This window comes from Pongo abelii, chromosome 7 (assembly GCF_028885655.2).
Source record: "Pongo abelii isolate AG06213 chromosome 7, NHGRI_mPonAbe1-v2.0_pri, whole genome shotgun sequence".
Classification (NCBI taxonomy): Eukaryota; Metazoa; Chordata; class Mammalia; order Primates; family Hominidae; genus Pongo; species Pongo abelii.
Window position 1 is genome coordinate 1,434,469 of NC_071992.2, and position 26,694 is coordinate 1,461,162.

The 26,694-nt window shown below is 46.6% G+C and overlaps 1 protein-coding gene across 3 annotated transcripts in view; it reads left to right on the forward strand.

Annotated features, from left to right (window-relative positions):
• The window catches only part of DLGAP2 (DLG associated protein 2), an 858,034-nt gene that overhangs the window by 817,748 nt on the left and 13,592 nt on the right, over window positions 1-26,694 (forward strand). For all 3 annotated transcript variants that reach the window (XM_063726493.1, XM_054561150.2, XM_054561151.2), the window contains 4 exons: window positions 4,882-5,231; window positions 6,294-6,335; window positions 13,100-13,185; window positions 14,791-15,206. In XM_063726493.1, the coding sequence (XP_063582563.1) occupies window positions 4,882-5,231; window positions 6,294-6,335; window positions 13,100-13,185; window positions 14,791-15,206 (894 nt within the window). The remainder of the gene's footprint in view (window positions 1-4,881; window positions 5,232-6,293; window positions 6,336-13,099; window positions 13,186-14,790; window positions 15,207-26,694) is intronic.

Here is a 26,694-nt window from a genome sequence, read left to right on the forward strand (position 1 = left end):
GAAGGCAGTTTCTCCAAGATCACATGATGACATGATTTCATGTCTGAAGCAAGATTGACTTAATAGAACCAGAAGGAAGTGTGTGAGATTTCCCTGTCCAAAGATTTTGCAGGAAAGGACCGAGAAGCCCCCTTTCCCTTGGGCCCTGAACAAAATGGTTAACTTCGACTCACAGGGGAGGGAAAGGGTGCTGAGCGAAATGGTTAACTTCGACTCACAGGGGAGGTTTGGTCTGGCAGCTGTGACTTGCCTGTGAGTCTGTGGATCCTGTAAGTGAAACTCAACTGCAGGGAGTGGTAAAAATCATCTCAAGATATTAAATCACCAGAGGAAAACAGAGAAAAACAAGCGTTCAAGCATCACAGCACATGTTTTTATTTAGAGGAAGAGAGAACGGCAGAATGGTCATTTGCTGTTTCTGCCAGAAGGTAAATAGTTTAAGGAAAACTCCATGACGCTTGTAAAGAAAAGAAGAAGTCGGGCCGTATCCCCAGAGCACTAATGTGACCAGTCGGTTCAGCCCCCAGAGGAGCCTCCAGACCACTGGGGAAATCCAAGTAAAGTTTGCAGTATCCTTATGCCAGAGAATAGTGGTTTTGTTGATGACAACTGATCCACTGATACCAAACCCTCTTCCACCAGGGCTGCCTTTCTAGAGCTGAGGCTGTGAGTGTGGGTGGGGCAGCATCAGCATTTCTGCAGGACAGGCCATGCCCACTGGCCTTCCCATGGCAGCATTGGTGCATCTACAGGACAGGCCGTGTCACCTGGCTCTTCCTGTGGTGGCATGGGTGTGTCTACAACACAGGCCACGTCTGCTGGCCCTTCCCGTGATGGCATGGGTACATCTAGGCACACCATGTCCGCTGGCCCATTCTACTCCTGCTTCCCAGGAGCAGCTCCATCCATCTGAAGGCACGCCCAGGCTCACCCCCAGGAAGCTTCCTTCAACCCGAGTCTCTCTCTGGGCGTCCCTAGTCTCTGATGCTGCACCCTCGGTTCTCAGGGCCACCTTTTCAGTGTGATTATGGAGCACACTGGGGCCAGGCTCTTAGGCTCTAGATAAATGCTTCCTGAAATCAGCGAATCTTACAATATTATATCCACTAGTGAAGCTTGCCAGGCACTTTACGTTGGTGCCCAACGTGGAAGAGAGCCCAGGGTCTTCAGCCCCCTTATCAATGGTCTCTGGAAAACACATACAGTAACAGCAACCATATGGACATTCAGTTCGACCTGGACATTCAGTTCGACACCGCGGCCTTGCTGATACGGTGAAAAACAATACTCTTTCACAAAGTTCCAACTATAACTTTTATGAAAGTCAGTCAGTGATAATCTCCGCACCACTGCAGCATAGCTAATTGCTTCAAACCGTGTTTTCATTGAAGTGGTTCTGAGAATAGCCTGGCAGGCATGTGTACACACATTTAGAAACAGCAAAATCTCTTTCTTTTGTCATCCAGGAAAAATCACTCTGTGTGCCCTCCCAGGTGAGTGTAGTAAATTCTTTTCGTATGCTGGAGGTGAACTGCTCCTTCTTAATCTGTTTGTTTTAAAAGTGTGGCATGCAACTACATTTTTACAAAGAAATCAGTTTAAAAAATCATTTCGTCGGCCTGTAGCAAACACACTATAAAGTGAGAAAATGTGGTATGTGATTTTCCTGTGATCATGGAGATAAGTCATAACCTGCCCCATAAGTTTTTTTTAATTTACGAGATATTCCATACAGGAAGGAAGGTTTACTTGCTTTGTGAAATTTTTCAGACTCTTTAAATTTTACTTAAATACACTTAGTAAGGTCTGTGATTTTGAACAGTGGTGACAGAACTTTGAGAGTAACTATGAAACACATAATGAGCCAAGGTGGGGATGAATTTGCATGCATTTGCTCAAATTTTCTGGGAAGGTCACTAACTGATTACTTTCCTCCCTGTTGCGTTTGCCTGTGACATGTGGTGACATGGTTATGACGCTTGATACATGCCATCATTCACTGCTGAGGTGAACCTCACTGGGAAAATCCAACCAATTTGCGTGTTTAATATCACCTTTCTACTCATCTCAAACTTGCCAAAGAAAAATATAACTATACTAAGGCAGATGTCACATTTTAATCTGTATTCCTGAGTCTGTTGCTTTTGATTTTTACTACTCCTATTGCTGGAACTCAAAACTTCTTCGGAATCAATATTTCTGCTTAAGAGAACCAACGCAGAGCCAGCTTTGCCACTGGAGAGGTCATTGAGAGCCCCCGTCCGCAGTCTCGCTCCAGCGCGCAGCGGACACCGGGCCTGCCTTCGGCTACAGCCATAGAATCTGAAGACGTGTCATTAATGATAAAGATTCTGTTTTCTGTAAATGACCCATGACAAATGGGTTAACGTGAAAACAGCCGCCTACTCTCCAGGGCTGTCACGTGGAAACCCCTTTATTGATGAGCCCTCTTCACACCTCCACCCGCCAACTCTCTGATCATGTGTCCGTGTCGTACTTAACACCCATGATAAATCAACGCTATGAAACCCTGTCAGGAAAGGCGTCGTCAGAAGCAAGTGTTTAAACGGACCTCATCCCTGCCAAGGTGAGATGAATGCGCGGTCCTCAATGCGTCCCACCCAGAAAAACGAAATATTTCCTAACCCAGGTCTCTCCCCGGCACTATTGGCCTTTGGGATGGAGAAGTCTTGGGAACTTTCTGAATCTCCTAAATAGTGCCTTGAATCTTGTCAGTTTTCAATAATTTTACTTAAGGCATTGATTGACGTTAGGGGGAAAAGTCAGGAACAAAAGAAAAAAAGACAGGATTTTGAATGTTTGTCTGGTAAAAGAGAAGCTCAGCACCCGATTGATTTAATAACATCTGATCATCCTTCCTCAGTTTTCTAGCCTTCAGATTCTCTTTCCAATGCATGCTTTTTAAAAATGTATCCACTTTGGGCTGGATGTGGTGGCTCACACCTGTAATCCCAGCACTTTGGGAGACCGAGGTGGACAGATCATCTGAGGTCCTGAGGTCAGGAGTTTGAGACCAGGCTGACCAACATGGTGAAACCCCGTCTCTATTAAAAATACAAAACTTAGCCAGGTGTGGTGGCGGGCACTGTAATCCCAGCTACTCGGAAGGCTGAGGCAGGAGAATCGCTTGAACACAGGAGGCAGAGGCTGCAGTGAGCTGAGATCGCCCCACTGCACCTCCAGCCTGGGCAACAGAGCAAGATTCCATCTCAAAAAAAAAAAAAAAAGTATCCACTTTGTAAATGTTAATATGTAACATTATGCCTTAAAGCACAGGTCATCCTGAATGACAGGCTTGTTTTGTTTGTCCTTGTTAACTTGGGATGACATTAGAGGTCAGAGTGGATTAGGAAAATCCACTCATATGGGTTAAAAATGATTGGAGGAGGTGAGGGATGGGAAGTGTCCTGCAGACACAGAAAGGATGTGTTTCCACCTGCAGCAGCCGGCAGCTGCTCTTGGGCACCGTGTCTGGACGTCCTTGGGGAAAACTGCTGCTCGGTCTGTCCTCACAGACAGCGCTCAGACCCCTCCAGGAGACGCCCACGTGCACAGTCACCTACATCACAAGCAGCCTGGCAGTGCCTCCCACTGTGTGTGTATGGCAGGGGCGGGGTGGTGTTTGCTTTGCACTGTGATGAGGGGAGCAGATTCCCTTCAAGAAGCACTTTTATCAGCTCTTCCTCACAATAAAGGAAAATAATTGACTGTAATGGACAACCAATTCCTGTTGAGGGAGAGTGTTAGGGAGTTCATCCTCTATAAAAATAAGTCATACCCTGAGTCCAGGCCAAGGTGTCTCATGCATTTTTGGTAGCTTCTAAGAGTTATTTAATACAGTCATCATCTCCAGATGCATTTATTTTGCTTTGGTGGCCTGTCCGGCTGCACAGCCGGTGGTACAGAATGCCCTGTGCAACTCGAGTTTCGGGGGGAGACTGGCTGGTGACGGCCACAGGTGAGCGTGGCCTGGCCCAGCTCAAAGGCATAGAGCTGGCCCCTTTCCAGTGGTCTTCCTATAACTTAAACCTATGGAGCCTGTACTTATAGGGAAGAAAATAAGTTTCTGCTATTATATATTGTCTCCATTATGAAAACAGTAGCTATTCATTATAATGATTTTTAGAAAAACACACCAGCCCAAGAGCAGACAGTGCCCATCCTGTCACTCAACAGCCACAATTAACATCTTCAGGTGCTGGTGACCTCTTCTCACACACAGGTTTCCTGTACAGATAGATTCCATCTTGACCTATGCATAGTTTAGCATCTGGCCTGTTTCTGAACCTAGCGTGATAGAATCAGCGTTTTCCACAATGACATGACCTGCGTAGAAATGATGCCACGCCTGCGCGCTGTCCTGTGGGGACGCACCTTGCCTAGCTGTGTCTCTGCTGCTGGGTTTGCTGGTATTTTTAAATGACGCCACGCCTGTGCGCTGTCCTGCGGGGGGCGGACCTTGCCTAGCTGTGTCTCTTCTGCTGGGTTTGCTGGTATTTTTAAATGACGCCACACCTGCATGCTGTCCTGCGGGGACACACCTTGCCTAGCTGTGTCTCTGCTGCTGGATTTGTTGGTATTTTTAAATGACGCCACGCCTGCGTGCTGTCCTGCGGGGACGCACCTTGTTTAGCTGTGTCTCTGCATCTGGGTTTGCTGGTATTTTTATAATCCTGCACAGTTACAGGTATATTCATGTCTGCTGTCTCACTGTCCCCCCATTTCACGCTATTTTCTTAGGCTAGATGTCCAGGAACAGACTTGCTCCGTCAACCACAGGGCGTGGGAGTGGTGAGACAGTGGACCAGAGGCTGACGGGGGAGAACGCGCCTGTTGACTTGGGACTTTCTTTTCTTACAGCTGTCTCATATACAAATTACAAGAAAACACCCCCACCGGTGCCCCCTCGGACCACCTCCAAGCCTCTGATCTCGGTGACGGCGCAGAGCAGCACCGAATCCACCCAGGATGCCTACCAGGACAGCCGCGCACAGAGGATGTCCCCGTGGCCCCAGGACAGCCGCGGCCTCTACAACTCCACGGACAGCCTGGACAGCAACAAGGCCATGAACCTCGCACTGGAGACGGCCGCTGCCCAGCGCCACATGCCCGAGAGCCAGAGCAGTTCCATGCGGACCAGTGACAAGGCCATCCTAGTGTCCAAGGCGGAGGAGCTCCTCAAGAGCCGCTGCTCCTCCATCGGGATTCAGGTAGCTGCTCATGGCCACCCGTCAGGGCCTCGCTCCACTCAGTCCTGCCAATAGCATAGAATAAGCCAAAACCCAACCAGCGGCCCTGGGTCCTTAGCACTGACCGTAACCCCAGCAGGGCTATGGAACCTGAGAGCAGGGCTGTGCGTTCGCGTTGCAGACCTGCCAGTGCAGTGAGTAGGCGGGAGACCCCCGAGGTGACACGGACCCCAGTGCAGGGCTGAAGGAAACCCAGGGGTTCCAGCTCCCTGTCCCCTGCCACCCTGAAAATACACTCCAGGCCACTTGTTTCCCAAGGGCCAAGGGCTGCCTAGAGAGTATGGAGATAACACTATTTTGATGCTTAGAAGGGAGGGTTTCTCTTGAACTCTGATTTTTCAAAAGCTTTTCGGTATTGTGGCCAAACAGTTGAGTGGGGAAACCAAAAGGTGTTGGGAATGAAGAGGTAAAAGGAAAGGCAGGCTGTCCTCGCTACAGAAACTGGACGTACTCAGAGCAACTTCAGGTGCTGGCAGGCCCCTCAGCTGGGGTCACAGATGTTGGATCCATGGTTTCAGACCACAGACGGTTGACCCGCCGTCCATCTGGGCCCCCAGATGTCTACCCATGATATAGACGTGGCAGAGGGTTCCTTCCCCCGTGAATGGAGAGCCCTGGCCGGCTCCTGCCCACACCACACATCCCTCTGCAAGTCTGTTTTAGGTGCAGTGCTGTGCAGCCAGGGAGGCCGCGAGATTGTCCTGTGATCTGGGTCAGGTAGCGCATCCCTCCGGGATCTGGCGGACGTGGTTGAGCAGGGCTGGCCGTCAAGCCCTCTGCCAACATGGCCCACCTCCTGCTTCCTTTTACCCCTGCACTCAGCCTGCGTTCCTCGGAACTTTAACAATCAGATTCTTGATTGCCGCTGGGGCGGCCCAGGGAGGAGGGTGAGTGGAGCGTGCTGAGAGCCGGGCCGTGCAGCCCTGGTAGCTAGGCATGCGGGCGGAGAGAGCAGGGGAGCCGCCCGCCGGTCCAGGGCCTCCGAACCAGGTCTCCACACTGTGGCTTCATTGTTTTGTTTAGGATTCTGAATTCCCAGAGCATCAGCCATACCCAAGGTCAGATGTAAGTACCGAAATGTGCTCCACAGCCGCGTCCGCATGACTTTCATTTTCTATCCCTTTCTTGGATGTTCATGCGACCGCTCTTGTCGCCTCTGTCCTGATTCTATGTGCCAGGCACTATGCTGGGTGCTCCCATCCGTCCCCATTAGATGAGGACAAGGGGCTCACTGGGGTCTGTAACCTGCCTGCAGCCCTGGGCCTTGTTGGGCCCCAGTGCCGGTAAGCAGGAAAGCTAGGATGACATCGCCCATCTCTGTCTCCGTCTCCAGGGTCACGTCTGTGGTAGAGACTGGAGAGGTCCCCAAATTAGCCAGGTGACTTCCCATTGCCAGACACTCCCACCCTCTCTCTTTTCTCCTCAGCCGCCTCCCACAGGTGCCCTCCAGGATGTCCACCCAGCCATGACCGAGGCAGTGCCCACTTCTAAGCATGTGCAGTACCGACTTTATCTGAAATGAGTGGGACATAATTTTGGAAACTCATACAGTTAAGTCAGCATGCTGGGCACCATGCTGCCACTTCCTGCCCCCCGCACAGCCAGGACCCCACACCCCTCTGTGGTCAGCCCTCTTCCGCTCCCAGCTCCCATCTTTGGCATGGCAGCCTCTGCTGAGTACAGGCTTCTCCTCATCCCCCCAGCTTCCCCTGCAAAGCTCAGCCTGTGCATTTACCCCTTCCCAGAGGCCTCTCTGGACCCCAGCCCCACACACTGTGTCCTGTGAGAGGGAACTGCACCCCCAGCCTGTTGCCACCCTGCACCCAGCACTGTGCCTGGCACATAAGGAGTGCTCAGTAAATGTTGGGTAAGCGAGTGGATGGATGGGTCTCTGGGTGCGTGCTGGGTGAGGATGGATTCAAAGACAGGAATGCAGGTGGATGACGAAGTCACCTTTCATGGCAGTAAGAAAAAAAAAACGCCCCCATCCCGTGTGTTTTCTGTGCATCCTGTGAGCTGGTGACCTCACAATTATCCAAAGGCAGTGAATGGAAAAGCTACAGAGAAAATGTAGTTGGAGCAGCTCCAGTGTCAGGATAAGGAAAACAGCCAAATAATTGAAGCCACTGCAGCAGTAAAGGGGAGGAAAAGAAGGAATTGAGTGGATGAAAGATGGGTTCCTGTGGGTGCCTGGGAGGCCTCAGGAGGGGAGCTGCAGACGGCAGCCTTGCCAGGGCAGGAGGTGACAGGCTGATACAGGAGAGAGCAGGCTGTGGACAAGTGGCCACATTCCTGCCAGGCACCATTTAATCCTTACAATAACCCTGTTTGCCGGTCGTTACTGTGCCCAGCCTATGGATGGGAAAACTGAGGCTCAGGGAGGGTCAGTGACTTGCCTAAGGCTCATGGCCAAGGCCATGAGTGAAGCCAGCAGCTGAGACTGGAGCCTGCACTCCACTCCACCCCTCTCTGCTCTGCTTCTCAAAGAGGAGAAAATCTCAGAATGATTCCGTGCCCTCAGGAGCCTGCCCTGGTTCTGTTCCTGTTCTGGGACACAGGGCAGGTGTCACGCTGTTCTGCAGCTCATAGACAAAGCTGGCTAGCCTGTGTTCCACCAGCATTCAACGGGACTGGCTTCCAGGACCTTTGGGCACAGTTTTGTCTGAGTGCAGATAGCAGGAGAATCTGTGTTCTGCAAATGTCATTCCTACAAATGAACAGCGTCCACGTCACTGAACACATCTTCTGTGCAGCCCACGCCCTCTGTGACTCACTGGCTCGTGGAGAGACAGCTCCAGGAGGGTCCCGTCCCGGGGTGGGGGGTCCTGTCCCACAAGGCAGCTCCCTTGCTCATAGTGCATTGCATGACCTTTTACTATCAGGGTTTGAATTCAGGATTCTCATTATAATTACTGGGCTATGTCTAACATGATCCCTAGTGAGTGAGGGTCCTCAGCTCACACCTCCTATGGACCCCATCCTCCTTCCCTGCCCAGCTTAGAGCAGAAACCAGTGGCAAGTCCCCTGTTCCTCAGATGTCTGGACACGGCCACGTGAGTCTGGCCCTTACAGCAGGACACACAGACAGGTCTCATCACAGCTCCAGATTTGCAGGCCAGATGCCCGTAGGAGAGAATGGGCCCCAGCCTTGGCACTCATAGGCCAGTCCTAGGATAAGGAGGAGAGCTTGTGGGCATGGCTGAGCTACCTCGGAGAGGTCCTCTGACCCCGTCTGGCCTGACCTTGCTTTTCTTCATTCCAATTGGACCATTTGTGTATTCACTTTGATTTTTATCCTTTGCGGTTTGTCTCTCCTGCTAAGTTTTCCATTTTCTTTTGTGTGCATGTGTGTGTTTGGGGAACTCTGGGAAATGTTTACAGCTCTCAGATACTACGGTTAGGTGGCATGGAGGCCTGGTCTAACATTCAGGATCCTTCTGTCCCTGGTGCCTTGCAAGCCCCACCTTTATAAATGAGATCAGTTTTTTTTGTTGTTTTTTATTTTTAATTTTTTTTTTTTTGAGATGGAGTCTCACTCTGTTGCCCAGGCTGAAGTGCTGTGGCACAATCTCAGGTCACTGCAGCCTCCGCCTCCACCTCCTGAGTTCAAATCATTCTCCTGCCTCAGCCTCCCGAGCAGCTGGGATTACAGGCATGTGCCACCACGCCTAATTTTTGTATTTTTAGTAGAGATGGGGTTTCACCATGTTAGCCAGGCTGGTCTCAAACTGCTGACCTCAGGTGATCCACCTGTCTCGGCCTCCCTAAGTGCTGGGATTACAGGCATGAGCCACCATGCCCAGCCAATGAGATCAGTTTCTATTCTATGATCTTGCCAGGGTGTGAGAAGGCAGGGGCAGCCTGGAAAAGACTCTGTGCCTGTCCATTCTGAATGTCCTGCCTGTGATAAAAGTGTCTGCCTGATTCTCCAGGCACACAGTCAGCTGCTCTTCCTCACGGCTGCCCCAGAGCTCAAAGCCTCACAGGCAGGGCTGGCCACTCACCCGTAACTCTTGGAGGCAGAGCACGTCTCAGAGGGAAATGGGAGTTTGCATCGAATTCAGGGCATCTGCCCTGCTATGTATGAGGTGTTGAAGGAAGAGCAGAAAATGAGCTTGTTGGGAGAGCAAAGATTACAGATTGGCACACCCTGGCCCAGTATTACTAGTGAGCGGTTCCTGCTGCCAGCCCCACCCACGTGGGCTGGGCTCAGAGGGGGCTGGTTGGCTTTGACGCTGCTGCTACCCTGGGGCTGCAGGGGAGGTGGGACAGTGATTTTGCTCTTTCATCTTTTTTCTTGCACCCATATATATTTTTTCAAAACTTTAAGAGATGAGGGCTTGCTGTGTTGCCCAGGCTGGAGTGCAGTGGTGCAATCACAGCTCACTCCAGCCTCAAACTCGTGGGCTCAAGTGATCCTACCCCTCAGCCTTGCAGAGCACTGGGATTATAGATGTGAGCCAGTGTGCCTGGCCTCAAAACTTTTTAAACCTACTTTAGTCAGAATTTCCTTTGGAAAAGACTCTTGAGTTACCTTTCCATTGTACAAAATAATTTATTTTCTTTGTCCCAGATTTGCTTTTCTGTCTCACATGAAGCCTCTCTATGTCCAGGATTTCTGAAATTGATAAATACTTAGCTCCTCTTGGCCAAGTATGATTTTACCATGTCCCCTTCAGACTTTACCTTCCAGCAATGGAGAACTTCATTTTCCTTAGAAAGATTTCATAAGACAGCCACGATAAAATCTGCGCAGTTCATCATGTGCTTGTGCCTTTAATGTAATATACATGCCACTATCCACCTGAACGTCCTTAAAGCTGGGATGAGAGAACAGGGAATTTGCATTTGCTGTGGATGAACCTACTTGAGTCAGTCAGGCCTCAGGCTGAGAGTTTTACATCAGTTAACTGAGGCATTGGGTGTCCCCCTCTTTGAGACAAGGAAGCAAAGATACAACAAAATTAAAAAGACTTTCCTAAGAGTTGCATGGCCAGCAAGTAGCAGAATCTGACCAGCTCCAAAAGCTATATTATTTTTCAAATTCACTATAAAAATAACAAAAATATATTAGAGGAAATTTGGAGACAGAGAAAGGAAGGAAAAGTTCCTTTTACTTTTTTTATATTTTTCTTTTTCATGGTACACATACATGCCTGTGAGTATGAGTGAGTGTTTCTACGTGTGTGCATGCCCCTGGTAATTGTGGTCCATGGCACCTGTTAACCTGTGTTCTTTAAAGTCTGTATTATAAGCATTCTTGAGGTTATCTTTATAACCATCTTTATTTTTTAGGGACAGGGTCTCACTTTATTGCCCAGGATGCAGTACAGTGGTGCAATCACAGCTAACTGCAGCCTCAATGTCCTGGGCTCAAGTGATCCTCCTGCCTCAGCCTGCAGAGTAGCTTGTCCCACAGGCGCTACCACTCAGCTAATTTCTTTTTTCTTTTTTGTAGAGATGGGGTCTTGCCATGTTGCCTAGGCTGGTCTCTAACTCCTAGGCTCAAGTGATCCTCCTGCCACAGCCTCTCAAAGTGCTGGGATTACAGGCATGAGCCACCATGCCCAGCTCCATCCTGTGTCACAAGTAAATAAAGACTTACTGCACATTCCTATCCCACTGTATCACCCTCATTCTCCCCAGGTGCTACTTTATAAATAATGCTGCAATGAACACCTCACACATTGGTCAGAATTTAAGATCCTTTGTTTAGGCTGGATTCCTAGAAATAGAATAAGTGAGACAAATATTCTCCACATTTTTATGATAAAAACGAGTGTTCCTTTTACAAAATATCTTTAAAAGTATTCATTTATTTCACTCATATCAGATTTGACAATATCTACCAAAATTATAAAGTGCAAATGCCTCTGACCCAGACCTCCCATCCGGTGAATATATTCACAGAAGTTTTCACACAAGTACAGACATGTATTTATATAGCAGCATCATTTATAATGGCAGAAAACTAGAAATAACCAAATATCCCCTCCACTGAAGGCTCATTAAATGCACTAGGCTATACTCATAAAATGGAATCCTTTGCAGTTACAACACGAGGCAGCTCCATATATACAGACATGGAATTTTAAATGTATTAATTGTATTACAATCCTTTGTGTAAAATAACACTAATCATGTTTATGTCGAGCAAGTAAGGTTTAATAAAGCCGTGACCCACTTAAAACTAGAAACAGGAATGGAAAATTCTGACAGGAAGGCCAGGCTCTTCACTCAAGAATGTTCTTCCTCCTGCAGCCCGTCTCACCCAGCTATCAGAACACGCATCCCAGTCTAGGGTCAGCTTCTGCAAACACGCATCCCAGACCGCTTCTGCACCTGTCTTCAGAATTACACCCGGTGAAAGTGGACGTCTCTGTCCGTTCCCCTGGCTCCATGGCCGGCCGAGAGCTCCAAGGTTTTCTCGCGCTCTTCTGTGCCGCACACGGCTCTGGAGTCAGAGAGATCCGGGCAAGAGCCCTGGCCCTGACCCCAACCAGGGGGCGCTCCTGAGCAAGTCACCCCCCTCCTCTGACCCCCCAGCTCTCTCCTGGGGCTGGAAACATCCTTGGGGTTATTGTGTGCATTACACGTGATAACGCTGAAACCTCAGCATAGTGCCTGGGGCAGGGTACGCACCAAATAAGTCTTCGCTGTTACCATCATTACTTCTCTTAGCCACAAATCTGAGCCAGTCCTCGTTGACACAGGCTTAACCTTAGGACAGTCACAAACTGCAACTCAAATGTTAACGTGCAGCTCCTCTCTTTCGCCTCACAGAGGACAGGTCAGAAGTATTTAACGCTTTGCACCTTTTCCTTGTAGTGATCAGTAATATTTTTAAGAAAAGAAAGATTTCTCACAGAGGACAGGGTCAGAATTATTTAATGTTTTGCACCTTTTCCTTGTAGTGATGAGTAATATTTTTAAGAAAAGAGAGATTTTATAACTTAGCTATGACATTTCAGAGAGGGGTCAAGAGTCCTTTTGATACAATAGGTAATATTTTTCTTTGATACAATAGGTAATATTTTTCTGGAAAGAGGAATGACTGAGTGCCTGGAATCATATCAATGGCTTAAGTAACCTTTGGTTTCACAGAGTTTTCCTACTTGGTTTGGTTTTGTTTTTTTTAGAAAACGTACTGTACTAGAATTCCCGTTGTGGGATAACTTTACATAGCTGATGATCATTGAAACGCTTGGTGGGTTTGTGGGGACTTTTTGGCACATACAGCCGCAGTCAGAATTCTCTGTGGAATACATGATTTCTGTTCTGATCTGACATCACCCTGCTGGCCATCCTCTTAGAAGATGTGAGACAGCTCTATGGAGATCAAGGTGGAGAGTTTGCCTCTGTTTCTGATCAATGCTTAAATTCCTTTCTGTGTCTTTCTGTATGTGGATGCAGCCATCAGTATAACTCTATTAAATCGCTTATTTGTTGTCATTAGCTATGTTTGGTTCATGCTGTACTTTCTTCACCGTAGGGCGTGCTAAGAGCTTTTAAGTCCTGTAATAATGCAGTTCAACAAAACCTATTTTTTGCCTGAGCTGAACTAAGCAGTTTTATTTGCATACATTTAGAAGACCAAAGTGCAGCACTGAGTTCAGGTAGTTATGTAAAATGCGATGAGACGCAGGAGCGATGTAATTACTCCAATGTGAATGCATTTCCCTCTGTGCGGTTTTACTGGGTCAAGTGCACCGCTGCATTAATTAAACAAATGCGTAATTAATTACAGCAAATCCACAACAACAACAAAACAGTCCCTTGCCCAGGCCCCATGTTTCACTACTAAAATAAGACGTTCTCTGTTGAATCAGGTGGAAACAGCCACAGATTCTGACACGGAGAGCCGCGGTCTGCGGGAATACCACTCTGTCGGGGTGCAAGTGGAAGATGAGAAGCGGTAACTCAGCCCCTCCCGACACGCGGTGACCCCCGAGCGAGCACTCTTTGTCAAATGCCTGATGGAGGCTCCTAGATCCTGTCGGCCCTCAATCATGCCTGTCCTTGTGGAAACAGGGCCATACGTTTATACTTTTCCATTGATAACCCTCGAGTATGAATTAACACCCACCTATGTCTTGTTTTTGCAAGAGGCCAGGGAGTAATTCTTTCCAAAGTAATTTATCACCTCTGAAAGCAGAGCAGCTGACGGCCCAAAAGTCAGAGTCCTTGATCCAAAGGAAAGGACGGGCTGAGGGTGATGCTAATGCGGGCCTCACGCCTTGTCATGTTACACGTAAAATGATAGAAAGACAGCAAAGCACGTTCAAGGCCTTCATACACCGTGAAATTGTTTCACTTCAAAAATATTACCTGGAAACAAAAAATACAAAGTGATGTCCATTAGTGTTATTTTTAGAACAAGGCAGGACGATCATTTTAGTTTATATTTAAAATAGCAGGTATTGTCTATTTCATAAAAACAAACTTTGATGAGAATATTATATGTGAGGGCTCAGCCAGTGTCTGACAGGGACAGTGTTGGGTGGCCTCCCTCATCAGGGAGCGTTTTAGCACCCGCCCTAACCCGCCCTATGGAGATTGTGATTGCAAAGAAATTCCGACCCCAGCTAATGGCTTCCCCAGTTTCCAAGAGACCTCCTAGAACCTGGCCGTCTTCTGCACCTGGGAGCCGGGCAGGCTGCCTTCCATCCTGCTCTGTGGCTCAGTGTCCCTCCCTGTGCCCCCAGCAAAGGGAACATGTGGCAGCGTCACTAACCAGCTGCATGCACAGCTGTGTGCTTCTGTGGGTTCAGCCTGCAGAGCCACAGGGATGGCTGCAGTAGCTGGGGCTATGTAGAACAGAGAGACACACACACACCACACAGGCACACATATATACACATCCCACACAAACACAGACATACAGAGCATACCCACATGCACACACATGCTCACAGTGTTCTCACCCAGCATACTGGTCTCCAACTATAAGCCCCTTCCTACCAACTATTTTGGTGATCAGCTGTGTGGAAAGGATGACATTAAAATATAGACAGTGAAAATGATTTTCTAACACCTGCCAAAGTCACAATTTGGAGTCATTATTTTGCATACAGGGGTTAATGGGGACATATTAAGTTATCCAGATAGAAGTGGCTCAGGCCCTGAAACACAATTTGGAAGCCACTAAAACTCAGTATGATGTGGCTATTGTTTACATAAAAGAAGCAACCCATGGCCTCAGCTGCATAAGCTCATAGCATATTTCCGAAAGGGAGGTAGCCATTTGCTAATAGTGGTTTCAAGAAACACGTTAACTCTCATTGTATCATTCAATAAACTTAAATCCCAAGTGGGCATTATTTAGGCCCTGAAACTTAGGCAGATGTTAAAGTTTAATGATTTGCAAAACCAAATGTTCTTCCATAGACAAAACACCACCCGTCCTTGAGCCGCCAGGCTGCTTAGCTCAGGTGCGCTCCTGACAGGCGACATGTAGGATTTTGTTGCACGAAGTCGTCTCAGAAGGGCTACCATTTGTCTTCCTTCCCTCCTTTTGCAGACATGGACGTTTTAAACGTTCTAACAGCGTCACGGCCGCCGTCCAAGCTGACCTGGAGCTGGAGGGGTTCCCAGGCCACATCACCATGGAGGACAAAGGCCTCCAGTTCGGCTCATCCTTCCAGCGGCACTCCGAGCCCAGCACCCCCACCCAGTACGGCGCGGTGAGAACTGTACGGACCCAGGGGCTCTTCAGCTATAGAGAAGACTATCGGACCCAAGTGGACACCTCCACCCTGCCCCCTCCGGACCCCTGGCTGGAGCCCGCCGCCGACACGGTAGAGACTGGGAGAATGTCTCCGTGCCGCAGGGATGGTTCGTGGTTTTTGAAGCTGCTGCACGCAGAGACAAAGAGGATGGAAGGCTGGTGCAAAGAGATGGAGAGAGAGGCGGAGGAGAACGACCTCTCAGAGGAAAGTAAGAGCTCAGGCTTCCCTGGGGCCTCTTAAACATCATTTCTCAGTAATGCAAATATGCACATCACAGCATTAACGGAGAAAAGTTCCTCCCTTTGGTATTCGAGTGAATGAAAATAAACGTGCTTTCTAGTATATCTCCCTCAATTCTAAGAAAAGATATAAATTACATGAAAAGAGAAGCAGTCACTAAGATATCAAAGGAAAATTGTGTGTGTTTTGTCAGGTAAGTTGAATAGAAGGATCAACTGTGCTAACAGTTTTCTTGGGAGCATAGTTGATCTGATATTCCACTTAGCAGTTCTCTTGAATTTTGGCAAAAACTTAATTTGCAGCATTTATGTTATTTTCTAGTATTGTTACCAGCTCATGCTTTACAAGAAAATGCGTTGGCATTATGCCAAAGAAAAGTTGCAGATAAGTAAAAGATTAAGTTAGTTAACTGTGTGATGATGTGCTCAAAGGTCTCACTCCTGGGTGGAATGGGAGGGTCGTGTCATTCCTCTATCAGTGTCACCAGGGCAGATCTGTCCCAGCCCCTTTGGGGCTCACCTGTGCCTCTGCCTCTCCACGTGGGACAGCCCCTTATTCTCCACCTTTCTCCCATTTGCCTAGAGAAACCTACCGTCAAGACCGTTCAGGCCAGGCACAGTGGCTCACGCCTGTAATCCCAGCACTTTAGGAGGCTGAGGTGGGCGGATCACCTGAGGTCAGGAGTTACAGATCAGCCTGGCCAACATGGTAAAGCCCTGTCTCTACTAAAAATACAAATTAGCTGGGCGTGGTGGCAGGTACCTGTAATCCCAGCTATTTGGGAGGCTGAGGCAGGAAAATCACTTGAACCTGGGAGGCAGAGGTTGCAGTGATCCAAGATCGTGCCATTGCACTCCAGCCTGGGCAACAGAGTGAGACTCTGTCTCAAAAAAAAAAAAAAAGAAAAAAAAAAGAGTTCAGAAGCAGCACCCGTTATAAATTGCTGTATTTGACTTCTAAGCTAATAACACCTGTCTTTGTTTATAGACCAATTACATAATTGCACAATACCTACAACTAATGCTTATGTTGAACACAGTACAATTTCGCAAAGCTATTTCTGAATGTCTTGACAAATTATGGTCTAAGTATTTTTCTTTTTCTGTGAATTTATTTGTACATTGACAAGATCACTATAAATTCTGAACTTCAAAAGGATAGCTGAGATCCTTGGGAATTTGTCCCTGACATTCCATTTCTAGATGGCTGTTTTAATAGGGCATTCACTAATCCTAGAAATAGAAGTGCAACGATGAAACTACGTTGACTGTGACTTACAGAGAACAACGGCCTTGGAGCCTTGGCAGTCTGAGAAAATCATTGGCGTGCTGATTTTTTATTGTTATAACTTATGGTCTGAACCTATGAAGAAAGAAAGACATTGGCTTTAATTGACTAATCCTATTCTTCCACATTTGTCTCTTAATCATCAAATTCCACCTATTCTTTACAGGAGGTGACGTTGGACGCTGAATGTTGGGGAGGAGATGTTGCCTTCTACGTGACCCACAGTCCCCACAGCACCCATAATCCCCGCAGCACCCACGGCTGCATGGGGCTGGTGCAAGTCAGTGTAGCCGTGTTCCGATCGTTCACACAGCGTTTGCATTTCTCATGGTTAGGGTACATTTAACAGAGTGACTTCAGAATTTTGATATCTAAAAATCACTCATTTTCTGCAGCATCTTCCACCCTTGTTAGTATATGCCTCAACTTGGCCAAATTGTCTTAATTATAAAAGGGATTTATAATCTTTAGCACAAAGATAAAACACAGAAAAACTGCATTGCCTAAGTTGATGCCAAATTAAATTGCCACCTCTGGTTTTGTGCGTGCTGACAGGGGCAGCGTAGGGCTGGGGTGCCTTCCTTCCAGGATGGGAGTAGGTGATGAGAACTGCATGTCACTCAGTCAAGCTGTGTTTTCTACACCATGTGGTTCCTCAAAAGAACACCTTGAGGAGGAGGAGAGAGGAAAAAATTTACAAAGAGGTCATGTTTGTCAGGGCTTAGCCCATAAAATGCCTATAAAATTGTATCCTATTATCATTTGAGTTTATCCCATTCGGGAGACATTCAGAAAGTCTTCTTTAGAAGGTGTAAGACATTGAGACATTAGCCATTACTGTGTTTATAACACAGAGACTACTTCCCCTGTCATCATTTTCCATGTTTAGTGCATACTTTCAATTTCGTTTTTTCAAGGATTATCATTTTTGAAAAGATATCTTTTAAAAAAAATAGAATCCTCAGCTGGGCACAGTGGCTCACACCTATAATCCCAGCACTTGGGAGGCTGAGGCAGGAGGATTGCTTGAGCCTAGGAGTTTTAGACCAGCCTGGACAACACAGTGAAACCTTGTCTCTACCAAAAAAATAATAATAATAATTAACATTTTAAAAAGTAGCCTGGTGTGGTGGCACATACCTGTAGTCTCAGCTACTCAGGAGGCTAAGGTGGGAGGATTGTCTGAGCCCCAGAGGTGGAGGTTGCAGTGAGCCGAGATCCCACCATCACTCCAGAACAAGACCCTGTCTCAAAAAAGAAAGAAAGAGAGAATATCTAGACCAGTTCTCCCTGAACACATATGATATGTCAGGTCCTGTGCTGAATGCACTACAGACCTCATTAATGCTCATCCCAGTGGACTAGGTGGGTAGTATTGTAAGCATTCTACAGATAAACTGGGGCTCTGAGAGATTAAGATCTTGCCCCAAATCACAGAATAGCAGCAATGACCCGGGACTGGGAGTCACAGCCCTCTGACATTTAAGGCTCTGCCTTTCCAGCAGTGACCTGGGACTGGGAGTCACAGCCCTCTGATGTTGAAGGCTCTGCCTTTCCAGCAGTGACCTGGGACTGGGAGTCAGAGCCGTCTGACGTTGAAGGTTCTGCCTTTCCAGCAGTGACTCGGGTCTGGGAGTCACAGCCCTCTGACATTGAAGGCTCTGCCTTTCCACCCGATGGTCCAAAGGCATCAAGTCAAGAAGTTCCCTTATGGGAAGCACCCCTTCCACTGCCTGCTTCCATGCTGGATGTGCATCCCATCCTTTCACCTACTGTTTCAGACAAGGGTGTGTCCCATCCCTGACCCTTCACCTCATTCTGGTCCTCCACCACTGTGAGCTACGTGTGGTCCACAGAGTCCCTCAGCTGCGAAGACAGAGGCCAAGGTTCTCCTGCATTAGCCATTGGAAAATAAGTGGCAGGAGCTGTAAGGAGGCAAATTATTTCTCAAACCAAGAATGAAAGTCCTTACAAAGGGCTTTAATGCTGAGGCCGTGTCACGGTAAGTCCTGGTTTTCCGTCACTGGAGGCATTCCAAAATATTCTATAAATTATGCCATAAAAGTACTACATACAGAATTGAATTTGATGACATATAGGGACCCAAATCAACAGTAAGATTCCAAAATCTTAGGATATATACTTTTTTTTTTTTTTTTTTTTTTGAAAGGGAGTCTTGCTCTTTCTCCCAGGCTGGAGTGCAATGGCACGATCTCAGCTCACTGCAACCTCAGCCTCCCGAGTTCAAGTGATTCTCCTGCCTCAGCCTCCCAAGTAGCTGGGATTACAGACACGCACCACAGCACCTAGCTAATTTTGTATTTTTAGTAGAGATGGTTTCACCATGTTGGCCAGGATGATCTTGAACTCCTGGCCTCAAGTGATCTGCCCACCTTGGCCTTGCAAATGCTAGGACTACAGGTCTGAACCAACACGCCCAGCCAGGATATCTAGTATTTAAATTTCACTTACCTTATTATTAGGCATCTGAAAAACTATTTTTCTTCAGTAAGGTAGGGTGGAAAGTTAATTTTTGCTGCCTCTGAATTATATTCCCCTAAACACGTTTGGTTTTGTTGTGGGATTTTTGTTTTGTCTTGTTTTTTACCTTTTTTGAGCCATCAGGATCCTCCTCTCGACTCTCTCAGTGATGTCTGCATTCAGTGGATATTTATTGATTACTTAGGATGAAGCAAGCCACTCTCCGATAGACAAAAATGATGCAACAATGAGTAAGACATGGTAAAGGACCTAACTGATTACCTAACAGTGGGAAAAGACCAGGGCAAAACTATTTACAGGAAGTGGAAACTGCTTAGTGTCATAAGAGAAGTACAGATAAAGTACTTTAAAAACTCTGAGGTCTCAGCAATGCTTTCACCTGGGAAGATTCTCAGAAGGCTTCCTGGAGAAGGCGGCACTGTGCTGGGCCTTGACACGCAGTTGGATTTGGTCAAGGTGGTGGATGGGGGTGATAGAAAAGGAGATTCAAGAGTCCACACAGAGGCAGAGAACTGGGGAGCAGAGGCCCCTTTGTCTCCTTCCTCTGGAGGAAGATCTTCACGTCAGCACTGCCCTTCATCCTGCCTATGGGGGAGGGTCTGTGCTACCTGACCTCACAGAGCCCTCTGTGGCTGGGCCATTCCCCATGCCCTGGGGGATGATGGAACTTGCCTAAAGCTCTGCCCCTCTGCTGTCATTTGATATTTTAGGCTCCTTCAATGAAGTGGTCACATTTGACATTTATCATCCACAAATAGTGCCTCACACATCGCCTAGCACAGAGTGCCGGGCAAATAGGAATGGGGAGGAAGAAAGGGAAGCAGGAGGATGGGGCTGTCTTAGCAGACAGGATGCCACACTCCTGCTCACACCTTTATAAAAGCAGAACATCCAGACTCCCAAATAATCACCTGGCCATCCTCAGTTATGGAGGCTGGGAGTAGCTTACACACTTTCCATTCTATAGACATCCACTGAAATGAGCCTGATTTTGCTTGTCTTTGCTCCACTATATATATATATTATTTTTTATTTTTTAAGACGAAGTCTCACTCTGTCACCCAGGCTGGAGCGCAGTGGCGCGATCTCAGCTCACTGCAACTTCTGCCTCCTGAGTTCAAGCAATTCTCCTGCTTCAGCCTCCTGAGTAGCTGGGATTACAGCTGAGTGCCCCTACGCCCGGCTAATTTTTAATCAGAAAATGTAACTGCATTGCTATAAACTTTGAACACAAGGAACAGAGAATGGATGAACTTGATACTTTTTGTGATTTTCTTAATTTCTTAAATTGCCCAGATACCTTCATCTTTTTGTGGACAGATGTCAAAACACTTGTTATGCCTCTTATCTATGTGCTTTGTCCATAAAACTAGCACAATATTAATCAAGTTCAGATACTTCCCTAAATGTTTAAAAGGTAAGATGATAACCTTAATTTCCAGTCCTAATTTTAGGAGTAGATACAGGGTTATTGGTTATGGTACTTTTTAAAATAAAGATTAGATTAAATGGCTTATGAGACTAAAACTCTGATCTCTGAATATTGAAATTTCCATTACATGAAGTAATTTTTGCCCAAAATGTAATTTCATAACACAGTTCCCTCGACTGATTGAATGAATCTAGATTCAGTCAATCTTCTATGGTTAATAAAAACTATCGTGAACCCAAAGAAATGCTGGTCTGCATAAAGTCACATTAATGCCAGCTGCTTATTGTTAATAAAAGTACTTTCAAGACACTGTAAATCATTACTAATGTTTTAAGATTTTTGTATTATGTTAAACCAAATGGGTAAATACATAAAGGAAAAATGAAAAATTTGCATATTTTCTAAAACAAAAGGAATCCTTCCCAAGCTAAGACTTTATTGAATAATTCCATTGAGATGCGACTCTCATCAAGAACTCACCAAGGGAGCACATGTACACACAGGATCTTTCAAACAGTATCGGAAACTTCCTTGCCCCAAACAACTCCTCCCGAAGTAGTGAATAACCTACATGTTCACCGGGTCAGATACACATTCAAGGCAAACACTAATGCTGGGAGGAGCATAGGGATTTGCTCACTAAGGTCTCCTTTTACAGCCAGAATGACCACAAGTCATATTAACACAAGAGCCGGGATCAGATGTGTGACATTGTATCTCCTGGGCCATCTTCCATGCTGAGACACAATGGTCTGGATGGGGAGAAGCACCCCAGCAGTCAGCACTCACAGAGGGGTCAGCAGATGACAAAGAGCCCAGAGAGACTCTGAGAATGAGCAGAACACATGCTCCATGCAGGGCACGAGGACGACATGGTCACAGAGAAACTGTGCCTGTGTCCATGGTTGGCCCAGGTGGTATCAGACCAACAGAGAAGACTGAGGAATCAGAAATACTGATGATGTTCTGAGCACAGCAGATGCCTGTGTGCATATTGGCAGCTACCAGCCTTAGGGGTCAATGTATCGCACAGCTTAACGGAACGTCCACTGCTTCCAGACCTCCTGGGAGATGCAAGTCATGGACTGTGTCCATTATGCAGATCAGACTAAGAGAATCAACCCACTGACCAAGCCTCTGCTAAGCACCTATGAAGATGTTGCCACACAACCCAACTAAATGGTCATGGGGAAATCAGACCATAAAAAGACATGGATTCTTGTCAGCACAGGAAAAGGAAACAGTCAGCAAAGTGAAAAGACAACTCACAGAATGGGAGAAAATGTCTGCAAACTGCCCATCTGACAAGGGACTAAGAACCAGAATATACAATGAGCTCAAATAACAGCAAAAAAAAAAAAAAAAAAAAAATCAAAAATGGGCAAAAGACCTGAATAGGCATTTCTCAAAAGAAGACATACAAGGGGCCAACAGGTATGTGATAAAAGATTCAACACCACTGACCATCAGGAAAATGCAAATCAAAACCACGATGAGATATCACCTCATCCCAGCTAGAATGGCTATTATCACAAAGACAAAAAAACAGCAAATTCTGTCACAGATGCAGAAGAAGGGGAAAATCTTGCACACTGCTGGTTGGAATATGAAGTAGCCACTATGGAAAGCAGTATGGAGATTTCTCAAAAACTAGAAATAGAACCACCATGTGATCCAGCCATCGTCCTGCTGGGCATAGACCCAAACGAAAGGAAATTCATATGTCAAAGGGATTTTGGCACCCACATGTTTATTGCAGCATTATTCATGTTAGCCAAGATATGGAAGAGACCTAGGTTCCCATCAGTAGATAAATGGATAAAGAAAATGTGGTAAGAAAGAAATGTGTGTGAATAACATTCACAGTGGAATATTATTCAGCCATAAAAAAAGGAATTAAGTCTTGTCATTTGCAGCAACATGGATGGAATTGGAGGTTATGTTAAGTGAGATAAGCCCGGCACAGAAAGATAAACACTGCATAATCTCACTTAGATTTAGAGCTTGGCCAGGCACAGTGGCTCATCCTGTAATCCCAGCACTTTGGGAGGATAAGGCAGGCAGATCACCTGAGGTCAGGAGTTTGAGACCAGCCTGGCCAACATGGTGAAATCCTATCTCAACTAAAAATACAAAAGTTAGCCAGGCACGGTGGCGCACACCTGTAATCCCAATCCCAGCTACTCAGGAGGCTGAGACAGGAGAATCGCTTGAACCTGGGAGGCAGAGGTTGCAGTGAACCAAGATCATGCCACTGCACTCCAGCCTGGGCAACAAGAGGGAGACTCCATCCAAAAAAAAAAAAAAAAAAAAAAAGCAGAGCTCATGAAGGTGGAGAGGAGATTGGTGGTTACCAGAACAGGAGAGAGGAGGAAGAGAGGTTGATTCATACTAATGGGTACAAAAATACAGTTAGGTGGAAGAAATAAGTTCTAGTATACAATAGTAAAGTAAGAAAACATGGTTAACAATGTATCGTGTATTTCAAACTAGCTAGAAGAATCATAATGTTCCCAACACACACAGATAAATGTTTGAGGTGATGCACGTCCCAGTCATCCTGATTTGATCTTAGCACATTGTAGACATGTGTTCAAATATCATATGTGCCCCCAAGAATATGTACAACTGTGATAAATCCATTAAAAACACACAGAAACATGTGCTCAAAAACATGAAAATGATGAGGCTCGAGATCTTGAAAGGAGACTTCTGGGAGCCGTAGCTTTGGCAGACCCCACTACAAAATTAGTTACAAGGGAATCTCAGGGGATCAGAGAGGTTACAAATACTCAAATGATCATTTCCGACTCTCTGCAAATTTTATAAAAATCCATCTCAAATATTAGAACACCAGAATAGTGTAAATTATGTTACATCATACCAAATTTAGATAGAATTGGAATTATAGAAAAAATAAAAGAGCCAAGTATATCAAATTTCTTTGTACATCGAAGGCAAGGGTTCTAGCAGGTTCTTTGTGAATTTGCATTCTGATGAGAATTAGTCCTTAGTATAGCTCCTGCAAGTGTCTAAACTATGGCAAAATTAGAGACATATACTGGAAGAGAATAAATTGAATTTTCACTTCAACTTCTTTGCAATTATAGGAAGCTATTTACATTATTGGCATCAGATAGGATCATTCTCATTCACTGAACAGCAAAATTCTCCTACCATTAGCAGGCATGTCATTAGCTACACTTTTTGACATTCATTATCTCTCCCTAGCAATATTCAATTTATTCCCTTTATAATAACTCTCCACTACATTAAATTGATACCAAGATTTTCCCATGTGTTCATGTTGTGTTAAAGAGTATAAATTGAAGTACTTGTATTAACAGTTCAGTTGAATTCCATTTTAAAGGGAATGTGAAAATTGGGGATTAAACTTCAAATTTTAAGAAACTGATTGACTTTTAAATTAGTTTGAGGAAGCATAGAGTTGGCAAAATAAATTCATTTATTCATCCACTTCTATATATTTCTGCAGCAACAACTTGCTTAAAATAGTCCCTTTAAATATCTTCATTAATTACCCAGGTTTTAGAATACAAAAGAAATAGAAATTCAACATTACAAAAGCAAAGATGATTCCTCCCTTCATCATCAGCGAGACCAGGGCTGCAGAACACGTTAATTTTGGGGGCATCGGAATGCACAGGAAGGATGAGGAGCTTTCACCGTCACCCCTTTCAAGAAACCACTCAAGCCCCACTGCTTCCATCTGCTTCTCGACCGACCGCAGCGGCCCCTCCACTCCCCCTCACCCCCAGACTCACCCCAACTCAGAGCCCTGCCAGCTCCATCCCATGCCATGTGGCCAGGGGCTCCTGGCTTCCTTCTCCAGTCCTCCCCTCCCCTCTCCATTCCCAGGCTGGCTGGCAAATCAGGTCCAAGGAAGAGCAGCCTGTCTTGAAGTGGATTTGTGAACGACACAAGGCCCCAGTGTTAAGATGCCCGACAGACAACCTTCCATCCTTCTTTTCAAGACTGAAACGATGCCAAAGTGTTATCCGAGTTACTTGCTTTTATTAAAAGTTATGCTTTTTTCATCTTTTTCATACCCTAGAAGCAATGGAGAATTAGATGATATTCAGGAACTATTGTCACCTTCCTGGGGGTGACAGTGGCCCTGGGTCTACAAGGTGGTTGCCGGTAAAGGCCTCAGGAAGAGAGAACACAGGACAACACTTACTGCCGCCCATGGAACGGGGAGGGAGCTATGGGCTACACTTTTCTTTCCCATTTTCTGCATGTGTGAAAGGTTTCATAATAAAACTTTAGAGAGCAAAACAATCTTCATTTTAGAAAAATAAGACAAGACAGAAAAATACGTTTTTAAGTCCATTATCCTACCCAGGAGAAAATCACTTTGAAGCACACATGGTACAGAATGCCAGACCTTCATGTTCTAAAAAATGAGGGACATACCGCACACACTGCTGTGTGGTTGACTTCTGGGTCACAGCGTGCCATAGCCCTTTCAAATCAAGGTTATCTCTGCAACGTCATTTTCAACTGGCTCATAGCATTTTATTACATGAACATTAAGGCCCTTTGTGCCCATGACATGCAGTTCTTTTTCCCTAAAGTCGGGCTAAGGAGGAGACACCGCAGCACCCTAGCTTGGGCGGCAGGATGCCAGTTTCTGGATCGTGTGGAATGAATCTCACCGGTAACTGTCTCTGGGACTGACTGTTAAGGAATGTTTGGGGGAAGAGCTGTTGTGGAAGAACCTACACGAGGATTGATTTCACTTCCCTGGACCTCAGTTTTGACTTCTGGAAATGCTGTCTAGGCTTCCACAGTCAGGTGTGCCTAGGGAGCCACCAGGGGCATCTCCTAAACGTAGAAAGAAACGGACTCTCTGGCCCCACCTGGACCCCTTGAGTCAGGCCATGCCCAGCACAAGAGCCCCAGGTGAGGCACAGGTGGGTCTGCAAGGCCCCTTGAGCTCCAAGCACCTGCATGTGTCTAGGCAAAACCTCCAGCACATCAGTATTCCCTCGTGAAGTACATAAAGCCGCAGATGTAAGTGGGGATGGATCTCTCGCCTCTGCATTCAAGGGGGCAAATCTCCAGGATAAATGCCCCCTTTTCCTACACCATTTTCCACTAGCCTTGGAAAGCCAGCTTCCTGTGGCTTCCTTCCAGCGAAAGCAGGAGAAAGGGCTGGGCTAGTTAAACCAGCAGCGCTTTCAGTTTTAGGGTGTGTCCTGTAGGTTAGTGATTTGTGCTCTGCAGAGAATCTGCAGGGAGAGCAAAAAGAGCAGGCGGAATAATCAGCTCGGCCAGAAGCAGCAGATGACACCCCGTGAGCAAGCTCAGGAAAGACAGCCCCACCTTAAAGCACCCATGCTGAAAGCCAGTGATGGGGAGACGTGGTGTGAAATGAGAGGTGATGAGATCGTAGATCATCTGCCCCCTGCCTGGTGGGCAGCCCCGGCCCCACGCGCTGACCCAGGCACAGAAAAGCTGCATACGTGTACTGGGCACGCTCTATGGAATAACATTGAATTGTCGCTGCGGCAAATAAAACCCAGCAGAGATCAGTGGGCCCAGGGTGCACTGGTAAGAAATGGGTTCCAGTGGATTCCTGTGTGGTTTTGAGGATCATGGTGAGCTAGGATCTACCAAAGCTACTATTTACAAAGTGGTGACCATGCTGATAGCAGACTCAAGAGAGAGTATGGGGCCGGGCGCGGTGGCTCACGCCTGCAATCCCAGCACTTTGGGAGGCCAAGGCGGGCTGATCACCGGAGGTCAGGAGTTCAAGACCTGCCTGGCCAACATGGTGAAACCCTGTCTCTACTAAAAATACAAAAATTAGCTGGGCTTGGTGGAAAGCGCCTGTAATCCCAGCTACTCGGGAGGCTGAGGTAGGAGAATCACTTGAATTCGGGAGGCAGAGGCTGCAGTGAGCCAAGATCACGCCACTGCACTGCAGCCTAAGTGACAGAGCGAGACTCCATCTCAAAAAAAATAAATCAATCAATCAAAATAAACACACACACATACAGTATATTCTTTTAAAAAACTTTACAGCCAGGCACGGTGGCTCACGCCTGTAATCCCAGCACTTTGGGAGGCTGAGACGGGCGGATCACCTGAGGTCGGGAGTTCGAGACCAGCCTGACCAACATGGAAAAACCCCATCTATACTAAAAATACAAAATTAGCCAGGCATGGTGGCATGCACCTGTAATCCCAGCTACTCCGGAGGCTGAGG